The sequence below is a fragment of the Lagopus leucura genome, unplaced genomic scaffold, assembly GCF_019238085.1.
Source record: "Lagopus leucura isolate 7727_CA_CO unplaced genomic scaffold, USGS_WTPT01 Super-Scaffold_100035, whole genome shotgun sequence".
NCBI classification, from domain to species: domain Eukaryota; kingdom Metazoa; phylum Chordata; class Aves; order Galliformes; family Phasianidae; genus Lagopus; species Lagopus leucura.
The window spans coordinates 71,264-92,471 of NW_024962284.1; the positions used below are offsets into that span (position 1 = coordinate 71,264).

At 36.2% G+C, this 21,208-nt stretch overlaps 1 protein-coding gene across 1 annotated transcript in view; it reads right to left on the bottom strand.

Annotated features, from left to right (window-relative positions):
• Nucleotides 1-21,208, bottom strand: part of LOC122186275 (leucine zipper protein 2-like) — a 150,011-nt gene that overhangs the window by 18,861 nt on the left and 109,942 nt on the right. Inside the window, exons 6-9 of the mRNA XM_042882779.1 lie at nucleotides 19,966-20,028; nucleotides 18,148-18,210; nucleotides 6,592-6,666; nucleotides 3,033-3,191 (exon numbers count right to left, since the gene is read on the bottom strand). Coding sequence (XP_042738713.1) covers nucleotides 3,033-3,191; nucleotides 6,592-6,666; nucleotides 18,148-18,210; nucleotides 19,966-20,028 — 360 coding nt within the window. The remainder of the gene's footprint in view (nucleotides 1-3,032; nucleotides 3,192-6,591; nucleotides 6,667-18,147; nucleotides 18,211-19,965; nucleotides 20,029-21,208) is intronic.

Genomic DNA, 21,208 nt, shown 5'->3' on the forward strand with positions numbered 1-21,208 from the left:
ATTAGAACAAATTGAGTAAGAAAGCATTCCACCTAGTGAATCCATATACTTGAAAACACATCTAAAACATCAGAGTTGTTCTATATGCCAAGCTACAGTTAGTACAGAAGAGGCCTCAATTGGATGTCAATACCAGTACTCTGATTCACAGATGATCCCAACCCATGCTCCCCATAGCAGGTAGCCTAGTTGATTTTCATCCATTAATGATAATCTACCTAGATGTACCTAAATGGCTGTAAAGCTTTGAGTCCTTAGGCGGTCATCTAGAGATCAGAAGTCTTCCTTTCAAAGATTTCTAGCCCTCTTCCTTCTCCCCAGTGTGTCACAGGGATGACACAAGACAGTTGCAGCTGCAGCTGTTGCATTTGGCAACTCCAAACACATTTGGGAGCATTCTCCACTTCCAGGAGACAGAAAGTTACTAGCTGGGACATTATGGTATGAAAAGAAACTATGGAATACAAAGAATTGTCAACAATCTAGAAAGATCAAGACCTCATAGTTCAGGATTAATGACCACCTTTCTTAGTTTTTTCCTTTGTGGGGTTTCCTTTGAGATGTTAGTGTCAATGAATTCACATGCAGACAGCCTTTGGGAAGTGCTTTCACGAGTGAAATCTGTGTTATGATGGCTACAGGATAGGTAAAATGGTTTTTGTCTGAAATATTAGTGCCTTCTCTCTATATTTTTGTAAATTGTACATGGTAAGGTGTAGCAAAATGCACTACTATTAATCAGTTCAAGGGAACTAAACTTTTGATTTTAGTGATTTATGTGCATTTATGCACTAATTTTTGAATCTCTATGCGTTTCTTTATCTTACAGTCTCTTGAAAGAAAAAAATGACACTTTAGCAAATCAAATCTTTATAATGAACCTTCACAAGAAATTTGGAAATTTATTTTCCTAATTATCCTTTCTGCATCATGTTCTTATCTTAAACATCTTCTCTAGCAAGCACTCATTTTGTGATTTCCAGCTCTCAATACAAAAATACAACCTTCTTATTGCCACTGTTTTTAGTGAGAAGTGCCCCAACCTCACAGATGACTGCATATCTAAGTAATGCAGATGTCATACACTTCCATGAATTTAAAATAAATGTGACCATTTTAGAATAAACTTCTTATGTAGGATGAGAATATCTTAGAAGGTATTTACCAGACAACTGATAATTTCTTTCCTCAAAGTTCAACTGCATCTCAGTTACAAGATGCTCATATGAATTTCTCATTTTCACGTAGGAAAAATAATCAAACACAATTACACTTACCAGAATACGAGCCTGGTATATTAAAATATTTATGCAAATGTGACAGAGAAAGAACACTGTAGTTAGAACAATGTAGTTAGATTGACTTAGTCTGCAAGATTAAAAAAAAAAAACAAGGAAAAGATACATGAGAATGGATATTATTCTTTAAAAAAAAATAAGAAAAATGCCTTCCATAATAAGGCTTAAATGCAGACATTCTGGACTGGCTATGCTGACTTGACAACCTATTTTACAGTAGCAGATTTCAGTGGTTTTATAATCACAGATAATGCACAGATTTATAATAATGAGGTGTCAGTGTGAGGAAGAGCAGGACTCAGAACCATCATTTTTGCAGATGTTTTCATGGCATATGCCATGTGCAGAGAAATGTGAGCAATGTCTATTAAAGCGGGAGCATAAGTTATTCAAGCACTCTTGTGATACAAAGAACTCAGACTGCTATATAGAAATATTGCTATATTTCATAAACTGGAACATTAAACATAAAATCAATTTGATTGTTGACTGGAAAAAGAATGGAGATAATTTTGTTTTTCAATCAAATGTCATAAATTCTGTTCCAAACTCTACTTGTATTCCTTTGCTGTGCCAGGGACTACATGCTCCTGAAATCTCAGTCTGCATATCCTTGAGTCCATCCTTCTTCAGAATGGAGAACCAGTTGTTTTAATCTAAGTGAGGTCTAATATCCTCATGGGCTGTTACTAAATAATAAGCTGGTTTCTTTCTGGAGGTAATGGTTTACGAAATGAAGACTTCTCACTTTGAAATAGTTAATGAACCTACAATCAATATGGTAAGAGAAGCAACATGAGATCCAGCTTTATAATCATATTCAACTTTCTGACATTACATTTCAATTTTAATTACATAGAGAAAGATTTCTGATTTTTGGCTTCAATCTCTGTACTAATGGCGCATATCAACAGCTGCTATAAAAAATTACAAACTGACAGTGAGTCGGCAATCTCTTTTTATATTTCACAAAAGAGTTGTAGAATTTAAGGGAAAAATGAAACAAATGCTCCACCATCCTGCTGTAAAATTTTCTTCCTTAGACTCAGTCTAAATGTACTGAATCACATGAATAGATGAGCAAAATGCAACCCTGGAGATGGAAATTATCTGAATATCCGTCTATCACTGTATATCTCAACTGTGATAAAATGCTTTCACTTATAGAATCAGAATGCTTTAGAAACCAGTTCTTTAATCATATTTACTCCTGAACTGTTGTTCCTATTTCCTGGATGTATTCTGCAAATCAAATATTCCCTGGCCTATTATTGCAGCCCTTTCGGCAAATTCTGTTTGAACGTACCAACCTGCTTTACTCTTCTATATTGGCCTTTGTCATGGCTTTTTTTGTGAAAAACAAAAAGTGCCTCACTGTTCAGTGCTGTAGTACCACAAACACATTATCAGTGCCTGGCAGGTAAATAATCCCATGAATTTCCATTCTTGCTTGTTTTAGATGTAAATCCATCTTCCTCGTAGATTTATTATGCAGACACAGCTCATTTAGCAAGCAATAGATGGAATTTTGCTTCTCAGCAAATAAAAGTACTCATTTCCCAACACTGTGAAACTTTACTGATACCAAAATTTGGCTTAGAATTATTAGAATTGGCTTAAAATTCATCCTAATCTTGCAATGAATTTTGAATCCTTCTTAGTTCCAGTTTGATGCTCTTACAGGACAAACTCTCACAGATACTTGAAAAAAAAAGAGTGAGGGAGATACAATACCTTGGTGCTTATTACTGGAAATTGAACTTTTGAGCCCTCTGTAGCTGAGGATGTCAGCTTCTCTGTTGAAGGGATTCGATGTATAGCAGTAGGTTGATTGCGCAGAACGGAGGACAGGCAAAGCTTCACAGTGTCCTTGAGAGCTTTCAGCTGTGAATCCTGGGGAAAACAAGAAAACATCACTTCTCTGAGATTGTTATTACGAATGGAGCCACTTGCTTTATCTTTTTGTATTAAGGCTAACATTTACAAATAACAGCTGCTATTTCTTTCCATTACTACTAGCAGAATTATGTGTTTTTTATATTAAGTTACTGTGCACTATACACCAAAATATCTAAAAAGTTCTTGCATTGTTCCCTTTCATCCCTGAATCCAATCTATATTGGTTATTGCAAATACTTACTGAATTCTATTTTATCATTAAAGGAACAAATATACCACCTACCAAATCTCATCATGTCCAAATTTTTACATATAATATTTAGTAGAGAGAAGTAGACACTTGTAAGTACTGCAAAGACATAGACTTTGCATGGAATTTTGCCTATAATGTTCAGGTTAATTAGTATTTTTCTACATTATAAAGACTGATTTTAATCCCACAGAAGGATAACTACACTCATGTATATACATGTGCCTATTATGCTTTTATGCTGTATAGCAGGACTTCCAACCTGTTAAGACTGTGATTTGTCCACATCCATTACTGTACTTTAAGCCAATCTACACCTTTTAATTGGTGAATTGTTCTCATAATTACACGATAGTGTCTGTAGCTTGAGCCATAATACTGCTGTTTTACTCATAAATAAAGAGGTACTCATGAAAGCAGCAGTCTGACACTGAACAAAGTTGAGGCAATAAGAGCAGTGAGATAACTACTCACTGAGGAGATCCCATTTTAAAATCTTTGTTCAATCACTGCAAGTCGTTTGGAGAATCAAATATTATTTATTGCCTTCATCACACTTGTCTCAGGGGAGTTAAACAGCATTTGGCCTTAAAAAAATCTTGCTTTTGTTCTTTGTATTAAAAATCTACCTATAAACACATAATACAACCACACATTTTGGCCTTTAAAGATTTTTTTGAAGGACTCTGAGGCATATCATGACTAAAGCTGATGGAAAATACACGCATATGTAAAATAGTGCATGCTACATTTTTCAAATATTACGTATACAATGTTAAAAATATTTCACAAATATGAATCATGAACAATGAGATACGGTACACAAAATCTTGTTTTAGTTTACTTGCTAAATAAGTATTGTTAGATCCTATGTTTTATGTCAGATAAACCTCCACTAAATTCAAATAGGGAATGTATCTTATAATTGAGAGGCTCTGAGAAAAATCAGCAAACATTTAGTAGGGAATACTTCCCTACTACTTTCGTAGGGAAGCTTTTATAAAAAGGGCTCTTCCAGAGTCTTCCAGAGATAAGTAGACTCTTGACCCCAGGAAGAAGTTAAGGTAGAGGTGTTGGTCCTCAGAAATTTATCTCCAGATAATTTCCTCCAGATAATTACTTATCCTTTCACCCCCCTCTCCTGTCCTTCAATGCTTGCTTTGCTATGGCTATGGCCAGTCATAAATACTGTCAAGATGATATGCATGTCTTTATGTTTTCCTCCTTATACTCTTGAGACGAGACAGAGTTGGACTCAGTATAGAACAAACGGGGCTGTAGCAAAACAAAAAATGGCAGGCTTCCCAGGATCCCATCATGGGAGTTAGAAAAATGCTGCAGTGCGAATACACAAATGTGAGACATTAAATCTTCTGTCTGCACAAACAATACTTAAAGCAAATATTAAAAACAGAAGTTTCATACCCTCCCAAAAGTACAATACAGTTCTATGCCAATTTATAGTCACGTTTTGAGACTCGGTTACTCAATTAATCTTTTCCAGTACAGCTCATGTTCTGAAAAAACACTGTTCTCTCTACATCAACCCCATTCCTACTGCACATGCTAACTTCGTCAACGTCTTCACTGCACAAATCTCCAACTGTTTTTAGTTCACAGAGAAAAACTCTTGACCAGGGCAGAAAAGGTATTTGAAAACTTAAATGATCTTACTATTCTGCAGGGAGAATAAGCATGGGCACTGCGTCTCAAAGAGCTTTTTCACAATTCCACATTTATGAGCTTTGCACTTTTCATTCTCTATTTCCATGCCTCTTTCTCATCACAGAATCATAAACCTTGGAAAAGACCGGTAGGATTATTGAGTTCAACCTTCAACTCATTCCATCACCACCATGCCCCCTAAACCAAAAGAACTATTGATGCCATCCATGGATTTTCTCAACGGTAATTTACCAGAAGATGATGCCAGTCCTCTGGAAAAAACCTGAAGAATTATAACCTAGCATAAATTAAAATTCCATAATGTTTACTAGGAAAGAAACATAGGGTCAGAGAAGTCAGTTGAGCATGCTGCAAGCCCCCATTTAATTTGCAGACTGGTTTACTACTCATTAGAAATTCCTGATGTCAAATGCTTTTTGCTTTCTCCTTCACAGCTGTCCACATTATAATGAAACGGTACATTTAGAAGACTTTTTTTCCAAGTATTCTCCCCTTGTCATTGCACTAGACAGCAACTGGCACTAGTGAGAGAGCATGCCTGTGAGTGTATATGCACGTGCAAAGTGAACACACTTAATTACCCAATTAATATGAGGAGCAGGTCACTTGAATGTACTTGCAAGAAACAACTACTACATGGCCAGCAATGCACACAGGTTTGGATAATGCTTCTGTGATTACTGTTTAAGTTGAAGAAATTTTGGAGGTAAATCCTCAGTTACTGTGGTACTGACAACCAGAAAAATGCTTTAGTGAAAAGGTAATAGTTCTTTAGAAGCCTCTGAGACCTTTTCAACCTGATTTTTCTCTTCTGTCATGGTTTTATGCTCAAGTCCTGGGTACCTGCCCAGAAGAGAAGAACTACATTCCCAAGGGGACTTTGCAGCCACGGAGAGGAGATATAACTCCTGGCAAGGTCACCTGATGCGTTCTTTTTCATCTGCTCTTCGTCGAGGGTGCTGCCCCTGTCTCCCTGCTGCTCAATTGGACTGCGTATCTCAGCTTTATGGTGAGATATCCACCTTTCAGACATTCTCTCTCTCTCTCATTATGTTTGATTAGCTTCAATTCTAATTATATTGTATTATAGTGTGTTATCTTGCATTCCGATACTGTATTTAGTAAATTAGTTTGTTTCTCCTCAGATCGTTGCTGCTGTTTTTAATTATTTTGGGGTCCCCTGTAACTTTTTTTTTTCCTGGAGGAGTGGATCTGCAGATCCCTCCGCCCCACTGGTCACGGAACTGGGCCAAGCCAGCCCATAAACCGTTGACATCTTCTTAAAAAATCTGCAGCTTTATTTAACATCACACAACATGATTATTTCCACTGACTTAAGCCGAGTGCGTGCTGTTAAACACACACCTAAACTTCTGCAATATTTTCACTTGTTTTTGTCAAGCTATGTACAAACATTCACAGCTAATAAACACGCTTGCATCATGTCACACTTCTCACCTTGTCAAGGGCTGCCTTTTCCAATTCATCTTTTGCAGCTGCTAGTTTCTGTTCCAGATCTGTTAGCCGTTGTGCCTGTGGGAATAAAGAAGAAAAAGCGAATGTAATCTTGGCTTTTTAATATATTAAAATTTATTAATATTTAATAAAATTTAAAAAAATTACATTGTAACTTTTCATCCCATAATTTTTCACGCAGCACATGAGAGGAAAAATGTAAACTTCATGGGTAACATACATAATTTGATTCAGAAATGATTGCCAAAAGACAAAAGGATACTATTTTCCCCAAAGAAAATGTGTATTTTTATGTATGAACTTGAGTCTGCACCATTTGTATGAACGCAAGTTTACTTTTTAATTTCTGTGCCAGAAGAAAAGTAATTCCATGCATGTACTTACAACTGTGCCACAGTATTATTCTGAAAAAATGATGTTCAAAGATTTAATTAATTTGTTCATTTATCTCACTTCTTTTTCTAATTAAGCACACGATTTTGTTATTTTAAACAAGATATTAAAATCAATGTAGGCATAGAACAGAGAAATCACCGTCAAACATTCATAGACATTGAGCCCCTTATGAGATGTGACTGCCTGCTAGTACACAAAAGGTTAGCTCCAAATTTGTTTCTCCACCTTCTTCCTTTGAGATGCAAAAGGAACATTCACAGGAATAGTGAGTTATGCAGCTATATAGTGAAAAAGCATTTGGGGAGCTCTGGATTCAAAGTCATCACACCCAGTGTGGGACAACTGATGCCTTTTACGCAGCACAATACTATTTGCCTGCAGGGTCCTTTGGGAGGAGAGATCTCAAGAGATGATGCCTGCCAGCATTAGGCATAGGTTGCACTGTCTGACCAAATGACGAAAGCCTGCCATTTGTATTTCCCTGACTACATGAAGAATCACTTAGTCACATCTTAGAACAGGATCAGACCTCAATCTGGGAACTAATCAGAGCCACGGTTTTGTTACTAAGAAACCTGTATGGTTACACCATATTGCCTTCAAACAAAAGTCAACCTCTTGCTCAGATGCAGGGAAGTCCCTTGTGAATGAGTTCTGTAATTTCTATTGCATCACATTTCTTTGAGCTGCCACACACGCAAAAGAGAATGGACCACTGGTTTAGCTCATCAGCACGCAACACAGCAGCCAATATAGAAGAATTTACTGATTTCACTTGATTTTGCATAGTTTGCCTTGACTTATCACATAAGAGGAAAACACTTAATTTTTCATATCATTAACGTTTTGATTCTTGGTACTTACGAATATTTTTTCCCTAGTTATACAAATTTCAATTTCACAGAAAGAGAAACAACATTTGAAAAACAGTATGTATAATTAAATAATTAAATAATTTCAATTTCCATTAAAAAGAAAATTACGCAAAATACAATTTTCATAGTAGATGAGAGGCCAGCATGGCATCTCTGATGGCGTGCATCACAAATGGTTTAGAATTACATAGAGGATGATGGATTGTCACTTGGTCAGTCAACTTTTCCATTCAGCACCGTCTCTGAAACATCAGAAGATACAAATTTCAGGGTGTTTGGTTTTCTTAGACATGAATTATTAGGTAGCTGGAAATTTAGGTAGCCGATATGAAGAAGGTACCAGGAGCTACAGGGAAGAAGCTACTGCTTCTTTCTTGTCACAGCAATGTATGGTGACATTATTCTTGGTGAAAATGCAGTCATACCAAAATGAAATTTGCGGGAAAGTATTTCATTTATTTAATGGGTGCCTGCCATTAGAAAGAATGAAGTAACCTTACACGGACTGAAAGCACTACTCACATTAAGCAAAAGATTTTTTTTTGTGGAGGAAAGGCCAAAGGTATGTATTAATACTCTTCCCATGGGCATCATTTATCAAATCTTATTATTTTTTTGTGATATCACAGTATCTGACTGAATGGTCTTTATCTGCATTTTTCAATTTTGTTTGTTTCATTTCACAGATTACTGAATCAAAACGCCATTGATACAGTGGAAATGAAGTGACAATAAAATTCTGGCATTAAAAAATGTTTCTTTTCTGGAATGCTCACTTAAAAGTAGTGATGTCTATTTACATCTCGATCCCTGAACTGCAGAATGATCAAATTTTTTCTGATTTTTTTTCTTTTTTTTTTTTTTTGCTGTGAAGCCTGAATTCTTACTGCAATTATTTCACTGCTATTTTAAGTAAAAATATTTTGAAGGAGCCTGTTCAATCATTGTGGCCTAGGCCCTTCATAAGGAACAAGTGCAAAATACAAGGCCAGTTTTCATAAAGAGGTAAAAATTTTTGCAAAGCTTGGTCTGGGAAAACTTAAAAATATCTTTTCTCTTGGGCATTCTTGTAGAATATTCAATGGCTACATCAGGTCTTACTGATAAAACTGAGATAAATTGATTCTTCATCCCCTTCATGCCCCGTCCCTGGAGGTGTTCAAGGCCAGGTTGGATGGGGCCCTGGGCAGCCTGGTTTAGCATTAAACGTGGAGGTTTGTGGCCCTGCATGTGGCAGGGGGATTGGAGATTCATGATCCTTGAGTGCTCTTCCAACCCTGGCCATACTGTGATTCTGTGATAGAATGTGATGAGCAATTACTGTCTGTGAAGCGCACTTTTCCAGATCAAAGGAATGTATTTACACACTGTGAATTACATTACACATAGTGCCCATACTTAAATTCTTCCAGGCATAATAAATATTAAAAAATAAAGAAGAAAAAGGAGAGGACGAATGTGATTTCAAAGAGAGAGAAATCCAAAGTGGTATAAAATGTATTTCTAGCAAATAATTGAGACCAGAGTGAGATTCTACAAATACCAAAACAATATAAAAACAACACCTGTATGTGTTTGGTGTTATGATTTTGGATGTCCAGGAATTTATAACTATAATACCTGTACAATAAGTTTCAGATCAGGTGAGGGACAAAACAGCATGGTTACAAATAATACACATCCATTAGAAATAGATGTAATATTTTCAACTGCATTTTATTTTACAATAAACCTTAAGTGTTTGAAAAATAAAATTCTTAGTGTACAAATTTTTAATTTATAATTTATTATAGTGTCTAAATAGGACAACTTTTTAATTGGAAATCACTTAACTGGAAGATGGAACAACTGCTTAATTGAATAAATTATCCAGTAAACAGTAGCTTCTATATTTATTCTGTAAGCATTATTAATATCCTAGAAATGCACAGATTTGCCTTTCAGAATTGTACCGTTTATTGCACAACTGTACTGTCCTCAGAAGATAAATGTAACCAAGAATAGCACTTTTTGGTAGCTACACCATTTAATTACTAGTAAACCTTACGTATGACATTTAGGAACACTGAGTTGTATTTTAAGCACTTTTAAACAAGAATAAAAATCAGTTACAAATAGAATTTCTATAAAATCCCACAGATTGTATGTTTTTTTTTGATGCTCACTGCTGCCACAATATTTTAATCTCTCATTCCAAAAAGGAAATAAGGCCTTTGTCAGTTTAATTAGTAGAAATTTCACATTACCTTCCCCAGTCCTCATGCTTTTCCTTGACATAAATCCAATTATAATAAAAGCAAAACGGAAGTTTGCTGGGGTGTCATTGAAGTACTTTAGATTTAACTAAAGAAAATTATTTCCCTGCAGAAACAAACTCTGAAAACATACACGCACAGAAGTGACATTACTAGGGATGTTTACGTATGGTCCTCTTTTTAAAAATTCTTTTTTTTTTTTTTTTTTTTTTTTTTTTTTAATTTTAAACCTCTCTTTTTCCTGATATATACTTATATGAGGTATACCAATCCTACTATTTTCTCTGACCCTTAGGCAGTTTGGACTTATTTAACGCTTTACGTGACAATATGTATAAGCTTTTAAACTCTACTGGGCATATACAAAAGCTTTACTATCCTATTTAGAAAGTGTGAATGTCCTCATCCACTTCAATGTGATGTTGATAGAAAAACTGCTTATTTTGGTGAAAGCTGGACCAGGACTGTAAATTAATTAGCAGCTGAATGCTATTCAATGCCTGTTAAATCTAAAGCTGCAACTGCTAGATTTAGTTAAATTCAACTCTCGTACTGGCTATTGAGTAGCCTTGTCACTCAGGAACTCAGATTAGCTGCTTAAGATTGCAATAATGCCTAATGCAAATCCACATTCTTAAGGCTACATACAGAAACTTTCCTAATAAAAATTATCAATTCATTAGAAAATTCATAACAGTTTTTTAAACTTATAACCACATTGTAAAAAAATCTTGCCAACAACAAGCTAATGCACCTGACTTACTAATTACTGAGAAAATTCACATTTCATGAACCTGTGTTTTCCCAAACTGCATGAAACTATTAAAAAACAGAACAGTAGAAGACTCGGTTGAATAAAAGACACCAGTAAATGATGGTACAAATGCATCATCTGAAGGTGTTCAAGGACAGAATGGATGGGGCCCTGAGCAGCCTGATCTAGTATTAGATATGGAGATTGGCAGCCCTGCCTGCAGCAGGGTGGTTGGAGCTTGATGATCCTTCAGATCCCTTCGACTCAAGCCATTCTGTGATTCTATGATCATCTAACATCCTTACCAGGAAATATGTAAAGGGATAACACTCCATTTTCTTACACGTCATATATTGTTATATCAAAAAAACTTCCTGTGTGTGCAAATGGCATTGGAAATATTTTTTCAACATTTCCTGGACCCTTAGTCTGTTACCACATAGCCAACATTAACACATTTTTAATAATTCTAGCGTTACTGAAAAAAATATATACAAATAACTAAAATACGGCATTTGAAACAGAAAATATGTAATAGCAAAATATATGTTTAACAGTGAAAACTTCATAAGGAAAAGCAACAGTCTAGATAAGACTTTCTAAATACACTTTTCTGAGCCTTGCAAGTAACACTATATTGCTACTCAGGAGAAAAATAATTAAAAAAAAATAATAATAAAACCCACCACCACCAAAACTCAACTAGTCAGTGTTTTTTGCCCTACTTCAAAAGGAAACAAATTAAAACAAACTAAAAAAAAAAAAAAATCTCGCACTTCATGAAAGCAAGTATTTAATCTACAATGATAGAAGACACCAAAATATCCTTATGCTAGCTGTCCTATCTCAACAAGATAGTTATCTCAAAAATAATCAATCTTTTCATCTATCAGTTACCAAGAAAACATATCAGCCAGGTATTTATGCAACAGAGGTAATATGCTTCACAAAAATCACAGAATCACAGAATGGCTGGAAGGGACCTCAAGGATCATGAATCCCTAACCCCCCTGCCACATGCAGGGCCACCAATCTGCAATTTAATGCTAAACCAGGCTGCCCAGGGCCCCATCCAACCCGGCCTTGAACACCTCCAAGGACGGGGCATCCACAACCTCTCTGGGCAGCCTGTTCCAGTACCTCGCCACTCTCTGGGTAAAGAATTTCCCTCTGATGTCCGACCTAAATCTCCCCTCCCTCAACTTAAAACCATTTCTCCTCGTCCTACACATATCAACCCTTTCAAAGAGTTGATTCCCCTCCCCTCTGTAGGCTCCCTTTAGGTATTGAAAGGCTGCAATGAGGTCACCCCGCAGCCTTCTTTTCTCCAGGCTGAACAAGCCCAGCTCCCTCAGGCTGTTCTCATAGGGGAGGTGCTCCAGTCCCTTGATCATTCTAGTGGCCCTCCTCTGGACCCTCTCCAACAGCTCCCTGTCTTTTTTGTATTGCGGGCTCCACGCTTGGACTCAGCATTCCAGATGGGGCCTCACAAGAGCAGAGTAGAGGGGGACAATCACCTCCCTGCCCCTGCTGGCCACCCCTCTTCTGATGGACCCCAGGATTCCATTTGCCCTCCAAGCCGCAAGAGCACGGTGTTGGCTCATATTAAGTTTTTCATCTATCAGGACCCCCAGGTCCTTCTCCACAGGGCTGCTTTCAAGGAACGCTCCTTCTAGCCTGTATGGATGCCTAGGATTCCTCCGGCCCAAGTGCAAAACTTTACACTTTGCTGTGTTAAACTTCATCAGGTTCAACCGGGCCCATCTTTCTAGCCTCTTGAGGCCCCCCTGAAAAAATCAAGTTACCAAGTGTAATTTTATTGTCTCAGAAAATTAAAATATTAAAAAATCCAATTCAATAATGATTTGCCTTAAATTCTTGTCTTACATCCAATAAGAAGACAGATCTAATTGCAAATGTTTGATAAACTGAAAAATAAAATTTCATGTTCAAGAGTGGTAACATCCACTAGAAATACTCACATCACTATAAAAAAAAAAATCCTTCAGTGAATAATCAACAGAAGCATTATAATTAAAGTATAAGCCTCATCACTTGGAAAAAAACAAAAAACTAGCAACTCCAAAGACTGAAATACAGTATGCAGCAAGAGCAACAGAGATCCTGAACCACATAGTTTCACTTCAGCACTTAGTCTAGCTCTGTATTAGTCCAACTACTACAGAGCAGAAGTATCTCAAGGAAGACCCCACAGCCTCGCACCTTCCACCTCTCCCTCTACATGTTATCCTATAGAGCTCTTCACAGCCCAACACATCAGTCATCTAAGTGGCAAAACAGAGGAACAACCTGGTCGCAAAATTCATGCTCAATCCTAATATATCTAGACAACAAAAGCTGAATTCTGTAATTTCCAGAAGTCAATATATAAATAGACCAACCTTCATGTGATAACAGCTTCAGACATAAAATCTACAATATACTTTCTCAGCCATCAATGCAATTGCTTTTAGGAATATACTTCCAATTTTCATCCTGCCATTATGATTACTTTTGGCAAATAGAGATAGTCCTTGAAAAAAAATCCACCTATATTCTAGCAAATCATGAAAACAGTAACTACAAATTATCACATTTCAACAAGAAAATTTAGCTCTCCTCAGTAACACCATCCCGGTTGTCATACATCACCAGACACAACAACTTCTGTGGAATAGCATTAATTACTCATTAAGCTATTAAACATTTAACTTCACTGATTGTGTAATTACCTTGTACTGCAAATGCTTTGAAAGTAGAATGTCATCAATCTTACTGTCTGGCTTTCCATAAACTGATGCACACATATGGAACCAGAGCATGAAATGCAAACCACTCCGTATTTCCAGGCTTACAGAGAACCTGATCTGCATGTACAACCACTAAATGGCTTACCTATTACTCACAAATATTAAGCAATAAAAAAACAAAGGCAATCATTCCTGAGCTAAAGATAAAGAAGAGCATCGTGCAACACTCGTAGTCATGACTCCTTCTCTTGCTCAAAGATCTTTACTACAAGAGCACAAAACATAGTTCAAAGTAATGACTCAAAATACTATCACTCAGGTCATGTCTCAAGGTCGGGGTAGATTTCACAGGATCCCTTTCACACCCTATTACTTAAGCCTTTCTTTCCAAATTTTTTAGGTATTATTTTAGGCAAAAGATTATTTTTTCATCTAATACTACTGTGTAATTACAGACTGATAAAAACTTTTCACTTTGTGATTTCTCCTTCGTTCAGTTTGTACATCATTGCTTTTACTGCTGTATGTAGTGGTACCAGGCTTTAGGGCCCTAATCCTTCACATGCTCAGCAAATAGATGAAAAATCTGAAGACTGAAAAAGAACAAATGTGATGGTCATGTTCAGAAAGAGAAAAAGAAGAAAGAGATCATGACTTACAGATCTGTTATCATAACATTCATTTTTGGAAAAATACTGGGAAGAGTAATCAAGCCACCTCTCTAGAGGACAGTTTTATTTGCTGCATATCATTCATGAACAGAACAATGAAGTAAACATTTACTCATCAAATGCTCTGGTGACATCAAACCTCTTTGTGTCACAGATGATGGTTTTTTTTCCTATATTTATCTTGACAAACTGGAGAAAATAGGATGATATTCCCTAAAGAAGAGTGCAAGATATTAAATACAGACAGGAATAATCACTGAAACAAACACAGAAAATAAAATGGCAGGGATAGATGACTCAAGATGACATCACCACAGAATGTGTCATGACTTTGTAAAGCAGAGAACACTGTGGGTACAGAGTACAAAAATGTTTTTACTCTGCTCAGTGTGGGTGAAATGACCCACACTGAGTTAGACTTCTGTGGCCACTTCAGGGCATTGCAAATGGGCACAGACCAAAGGAAACACGTTCAGATGAGAATAATGCGCAGCCTTAATGGTGTGAGAACTAATATTGAGAAGCAGAACTAGAGAAAAAAAACATAAACAAGCCCAATCCCAAAATATATTATTTTAATATGCAGGATAATAACTGCAAAATATAGTTATGAAGAGAAAGGAAAATAAAATTACTTCCTAAGTCTATGTGAAATGGTATGGTAACATGCTGATTTCCATTTCAGTAAGGCACATTCAAGAGAGATATATGAAGACATTTCTTATTTTTAAGACTAGTAGACCAAAGCAGGAGAAAACTTGCATGGCCTTCTAACTTCTGCTCCTTGCAGGGAAACGATGGAACAGAGCAGATTAGGAGAAACAGACGGGTCTCACACAGTCTGCCTCTGCTTAGCCACTGCTCCCCTCCTCTTTAAAACCTGCCTGGGTGCTGAGCAGCACCCAGTACTCAGATGTGTCCACAGAGCTAGGCTGGAGCCATTGATTCCTATCTCTCCCAGCTTTTTCTTCGGAATTAAAGCTGTGGTATTTCTAATTAAGTGCCCACGATTGGTTAGGAAGATAAACTTCTGAATGTAGGCCAGTGTTGCACAGCCAAACTTGGTGTCTGTCAGATGGCAGAAATATGGTCTGAATCCATCCTTAAAAGTCAACTGGATTGATCCTGAGAACATCTGTATCTGAGAAGCATGCCCTGTCTCTTTGCCTTCCGCATTAAAACTGAAACCAGATGATGTCTATGTCAGTAATAACCTTACCCAACACTATCTTAGTCACTTCAAAGAGGGGTCTGCAGAGCTGGGAAGTGGGGAGCTGAAGCTGAGCCTGGTGCCTTGAAAACCATTGCAACAACTGAGCAGTGAGATGGCCATCTTTCTCTCAGAGGAATAATCCATTGCAGAATCACCAGTGTACTGCAGCTACCCATGTGCTATTGAGTAGATGACAATAACACAGGCATAGCAATCATGAAATTTTGGGCATAAAGGGAATAAAAAGTGATGTAGCAGCAGCCACAGACTGACAAATGTTTTACACGATAAATAGTGCTGCAGACTACGGAAGAAGAGTTAATGTTCAAAGGCCTAGCCTCCCCCCCAGGGAGGTGATCAAGTCACCAGTAAGTTGATGATGCACTGGTTCGTTGTCCTCATAAATGAGTGGCTAACTATATATTTTGCTCCAGGACTTAAAATTACAGAAGGAAAAACAGATTAAATGGCAGATGAAATACCTATTTCTGAAACTTTTAAGCAGAATCCTTAGGAATTCATCACAAAGCAGAAAACAAATACTGAAGTGAACCACTTGCATCTTGTACACTGAGAAGAACAAAGTTTTCAGGAGTACAAGAGACTTACACAAACTGATATCAAAAGTCAATGCTGGATTTATTTTTCTTTATCTGACATTCATATCAAACATTCATACAATTGTGTTTCAGGAGCAACAACAAAAAAATCTGTAGATCCTTTCTAATTAAGTAAAAATGTGACTTCAAGGAAAATATAATCAAATGATGGGAAAACAGGGATTGGAGAAGAACTAAATTTGGAAACAAGTGGTTATGAGCGACTAAAACAAATGTAGATTTCAATTTAGCAAATCGTTTAAACTTAAAGAGTACTTTAACTGAATCGAGCATTTAGGATAACTACTGTAATTAAGAATGGACTCATTTAAAACTATCAGGTTCCCACTTGCAAAAGTAACTATAAATTTTAAAAGATGACTGAACATTTAACATTAATTCTTCCTTATTTTTGCTTGTTATAACACAAAGTAGATTTCCAGTCCTGTCAGTTTTTCAGTGTTACCACTCTACATGTTTTAAGGGACTGAATGCTGAGAAAGAGTTCAGAACTCAGATTCTAATGACAACAGATACACTGACAACAAATATAGTCTTGAGCACATCACCTAAACTGTTGTGTCTCCCTCTGATGCATGGCATTATATCATACGTATGGATACATAGGAAAAGACACAAGATACATATGTATAGACATGTCACATAATCCAAAACACTACAATGCACTTTGAAAACATAGTAAGAGTAAATACATGCAAAAAATGAGGAATTCATGTTGTATTTACTACCACTTTGTAAGATACTGTCTCACAATGTTACAACCAGACATAATCTACCAACTCATTGGAGTATAAGAGCCGTCTTTCTCCCAGCTCTTCCTCTTCCTTTCCCACTTACTCCCCAAAGCTCTAACTAGAAGTCTTACTGACAACAGTTAACGGAACATAAGAAGGTTCTTAAAGAAGGTTCTCATTAAGGTTGATTATTAAAAACACAGTTCTCAGTGTTGATTATTAAAACAAAACAAAAAAAAACAAACAAACAAAAAAAACCCCTCTTGTTCTCACAAATATCTTCAAAATAAATTCCATCAGAGTTCCATCCCCCCCCCCCCCACGTAAATTAAATTTCCTTTAGTCAGGAAGAAGTCTAACGAACATATTTCTGACTACATGTAGAAAATATAACAAATGAGCAAATCAGAAATCTATCACAGAACAAAACTGAAGAGTGAAGAGATATTTTAGATATTTGCATATGAACTTCTCAGGAGATGGAACTTCTGAATCCTATTCCCAGTTTACTATATTTATCTAAACTTCTTGAAGAGTTTTTAACTCAATTAGCTCATTGTCTCCCCAAAAGGCAATGTAAACATTTTCACTGTTTTTCAAGTAAGAGCATTCAGAGCAGAATTCACCCTGACTAACCTGGGGAGCATTTTGTAGCTGGTGGTTCTAATATTCTATCCTGTGCCTTTCAGAAGAAATATGGACCTCACACTGAGTTCAGTTACCTTTTAAATAAGTCTAGCTCTAGGCACTTGGGGGATGACTACTTATCCCCACCATTTATGCAGGAAATGAAAGCACTACTCAATTAGCAGCCAAGATCTACCTGTAAAGTATCAAATACATCACAGAATCTATGGAATAGGGTAATATATTTTGGTTTCCAGTGAGGAACTGGAATGTTGCTTTATCTCAGCATGCAAACAGATATTCATAAACTATTTTACACTATTTCTATATATTTTGAAATATACTGCATACAAATTTAGGCTTTGAAGCTTCTCTTCTTTGACCCAGAAAGCAATTTAATAAGAAACACTTTTCCTATTAGAGTGGTTTGCAAATGAAAAAGAAAACCCAACAGAAAATAGCATGTCTGAATTAGCATTATGATACTATTCTCATCTATTGTGGTGTCAGCTCTTCTCGGTATCAACAGAAGTAAATGATTCCTTAAAAATATAGCAACAAATGCAGTTATCATACTCACAGATGACTTCAACATTACAGCAACTCTAATAACTTAGCAAAACTATGTTGAAAGAAGACTCACCTTGAAAATCAAATCTTTTTTGCCGTAACGAAGTTCTTTCAGCTGGGCTTGGATCTTTTTTGACTGAAAGTGAGGATAATGCAATCAGTGGATTTTGGATTCTTTTCAAATATTTATTTTTAAGACAGCAAGTTCTGAGAATATGAAAGCATAACTGGAGGCGTCACCTTCAAAACAATCTTCAGAGCAGAATGAAATTGTCTGCACACACTTTGGGAGAGAAGAACGAAGCATGAGCTTCCTGGTAGGCAATTCTATCCATGAAAGATGTTTGATCTCGTTATTAAAAGAGCATTGATTTCACAAGTTATTATGCTGGAAGTATTGAACTTAAAGAGCAAAAAAGAACTGCATTTCTCTGACCTATATAACCTAAATCTGGCAAAATGACAAAAAAAAAAAAAAAAAGTCCTGTAGTAGCATTTTTGCTTATTCTAGTGGCACTAAGCCACTTTAAATCCATAAATTTGTCAGGATGACTCATCAAGTCTAAAATTTTTTTAAGTTTTAAAATACACTCGCTATCTGCTGCCTTGAATACTGGTGAGCTGAGGGTTTGGTTTCCTAAAATTCTCAGACAGCAATGGTTCTCATGCAACAATAAATTTCATTTAATTTCAGACCTCACCTTTAGACTAAAAGACATGTTGTAAATAGTAAATCATCTGTGAAAATATCTAAAAGTTAATTACCTAATATTCTAGATGTTAATGCAAATAGGAAAAACAAACTCGAATAGGAAGGGTAAACAGCAAGCTGTGTTGAACATTGCCAATTCTTTTAGCAGTAAACAAGGGGAGAATTTATACTTGTACTCAAATACTCTGGCATGTTTGAAAGCAACAGTGATGACAGAGGAAGGTAACAGATTCTGAAAAGCTAGCAAAAAAAATACCCACTGTTACCAACTGCTGAGGATGTATCTGAAGCAGTAGTTGCAGAACTTCATCTAGGCTAATTAGCCAGTACAACTGGAAATTACTGCTTGGACCTCATAAATTTGGCTGTCTAGGTACAAAAGTAGAGTCTTTGAAGAAAACATGGCCCAACTTAACTGTGATAATTTTAGCAAGGAAGTTTTATGCTTCTGTTCAATTCTGGCAACATGAAATGGACTTCACAGAAGTTATTTCTGCAGATGAAATCCATGACTAAGTCATGTAAAAAAGTTAAGATTCATATGTAGAAATAACCACTCTCACAAAAAGGTAAATAGCCAAAAAGGACTGCTCCTGTGAATACAGTTACTAGGGCACTTAAGGAAAACAGGGTTTTTTTTTTTATATATATATATCATTGGCTATTTTTGCTAGTGTTTCTGTAGAGGAGACATTTTCTAATATGATACTTCCCTTGAAATAATGAAATGTTATAAGGATCAATAACAATAAATCTTTTGTGTTTCTACGAGGTATTTCAAAAAGTCATTTAATGACTCCTGTCTTATTTTAGGCATGAAGAATAGGGAAATAAAATCAGTTTAACATACATTATAGAGCAAAATGTATACTTAAAGAGCTTTATATATGTGAAATAACCATTCCCAAACTTTATTAGTCTAATACTTGAGATTGCAGCTTGCTAACATGTTTGAGTTGCCCATAATGTAGTCACGGAAATGAGTTTGAATTGTTTATAAACATCATAGTGGTGATGGCTTGATGGTTGAACTTGATGATTGTAGAGGTCTTTTCAAACCTTTATGATGCAATGATCATGCATGCATAATATACAATCTATGCAGAATCTCAGTGCAAAAGACTGACATGACATTCTTCTGGGTATGTTAACTTTGAAATAGAGAGAAACCTTCCTTACCTCTTCTGCACGAATACCACAAAGCTTGTTTCCTGACAGCAGCTTGTTTTTGAGGCTTTTGTTCTGAGGAAAGAAGTTTTATTAGAGACTTAGTGACACTTTAAAGGATCATTTGAATACTTTATCTATGTTATCACCAAGTTTTATATTACACATAGATAACACCTGCAAGTCACTGGAAAAGACATAATAAAATATTATGGTAGTTGCATCATGGTGCAACTATCCTGTCTTACAAAATTCTGAACGCCTACAACTTTGCATTAAAACATGCTTTTGCAGGAAGTGGAAAGCACAGAGAAAACCTCTAAACCACACCAGCAATCACAACAATTTAGACTGGATGTACTAAGCAAAAAAGGTAAGAAAAAACACCCTAATCCTCACCTGTTGTCAAGAGCATAGCTCAATATCATTTTTCAGTAAATCATTGTAACAATTGAGTATGAAGGTGAAGGATGTCAACACTTAGCCAAGGCGATGAAATGCATGGAAATTGGCCATTAAAATTCACAACTTAATGTACTGCATGTCATCAAAATTTTTTTTTATAAAGGCCAGCAAGCTGTATTTTGACCTCTTGGTGTTCTTATTCATGTAAAAGTTTCCAATGTGTTTCTTCCCATTTTCAGGAGAAAAAAAAACCATAATCCTTGATAGCATAATTTTTTTATAGTCCAGTTGTTATTTCTGCTATCTATACTCATCCCAAAATTAACAGACAAGAGTATGATTTCCCTGGGGTGTAACCATCTTCACTGTTCAGAATTTAAATATTTGGCAGGAAGACATTTCAGTACTGGTAGCTTAATGTATTTTAAAAACTTGAAAAGCTTACAGCCCAAACTGTTCACTGCAGTGTTTGCACTTAATCATATCATTAAGCCAAGTTATGATGGTATTTAATTCTTTACTAAATTTGCACCAGCAGTTTCAGCGGATTTCTAAATCCAGGTGCAGAAACCTGCTGCCTGTTCTTTTTTTTCCCCCATACAGTTGGACGTACACATGCTCCCTAGGAAATTATTTAAAGCATGATGCCAATAGTCCTTAATTTTCATGTCTTATGATATTACTACCTTGCACCTGAGTAATATTCAGGTCTCTTTACCTGTCTTCATCAGCTTCCCGTTACAATATCAATGCATAATGGCTGAAAAGTGCGATGAGGTTTTTTTGGTAACATTTAATTTCCATCTTCCTGTTAAAAGACTTAAAAATCAAAGCACAAACTAAGCACTCA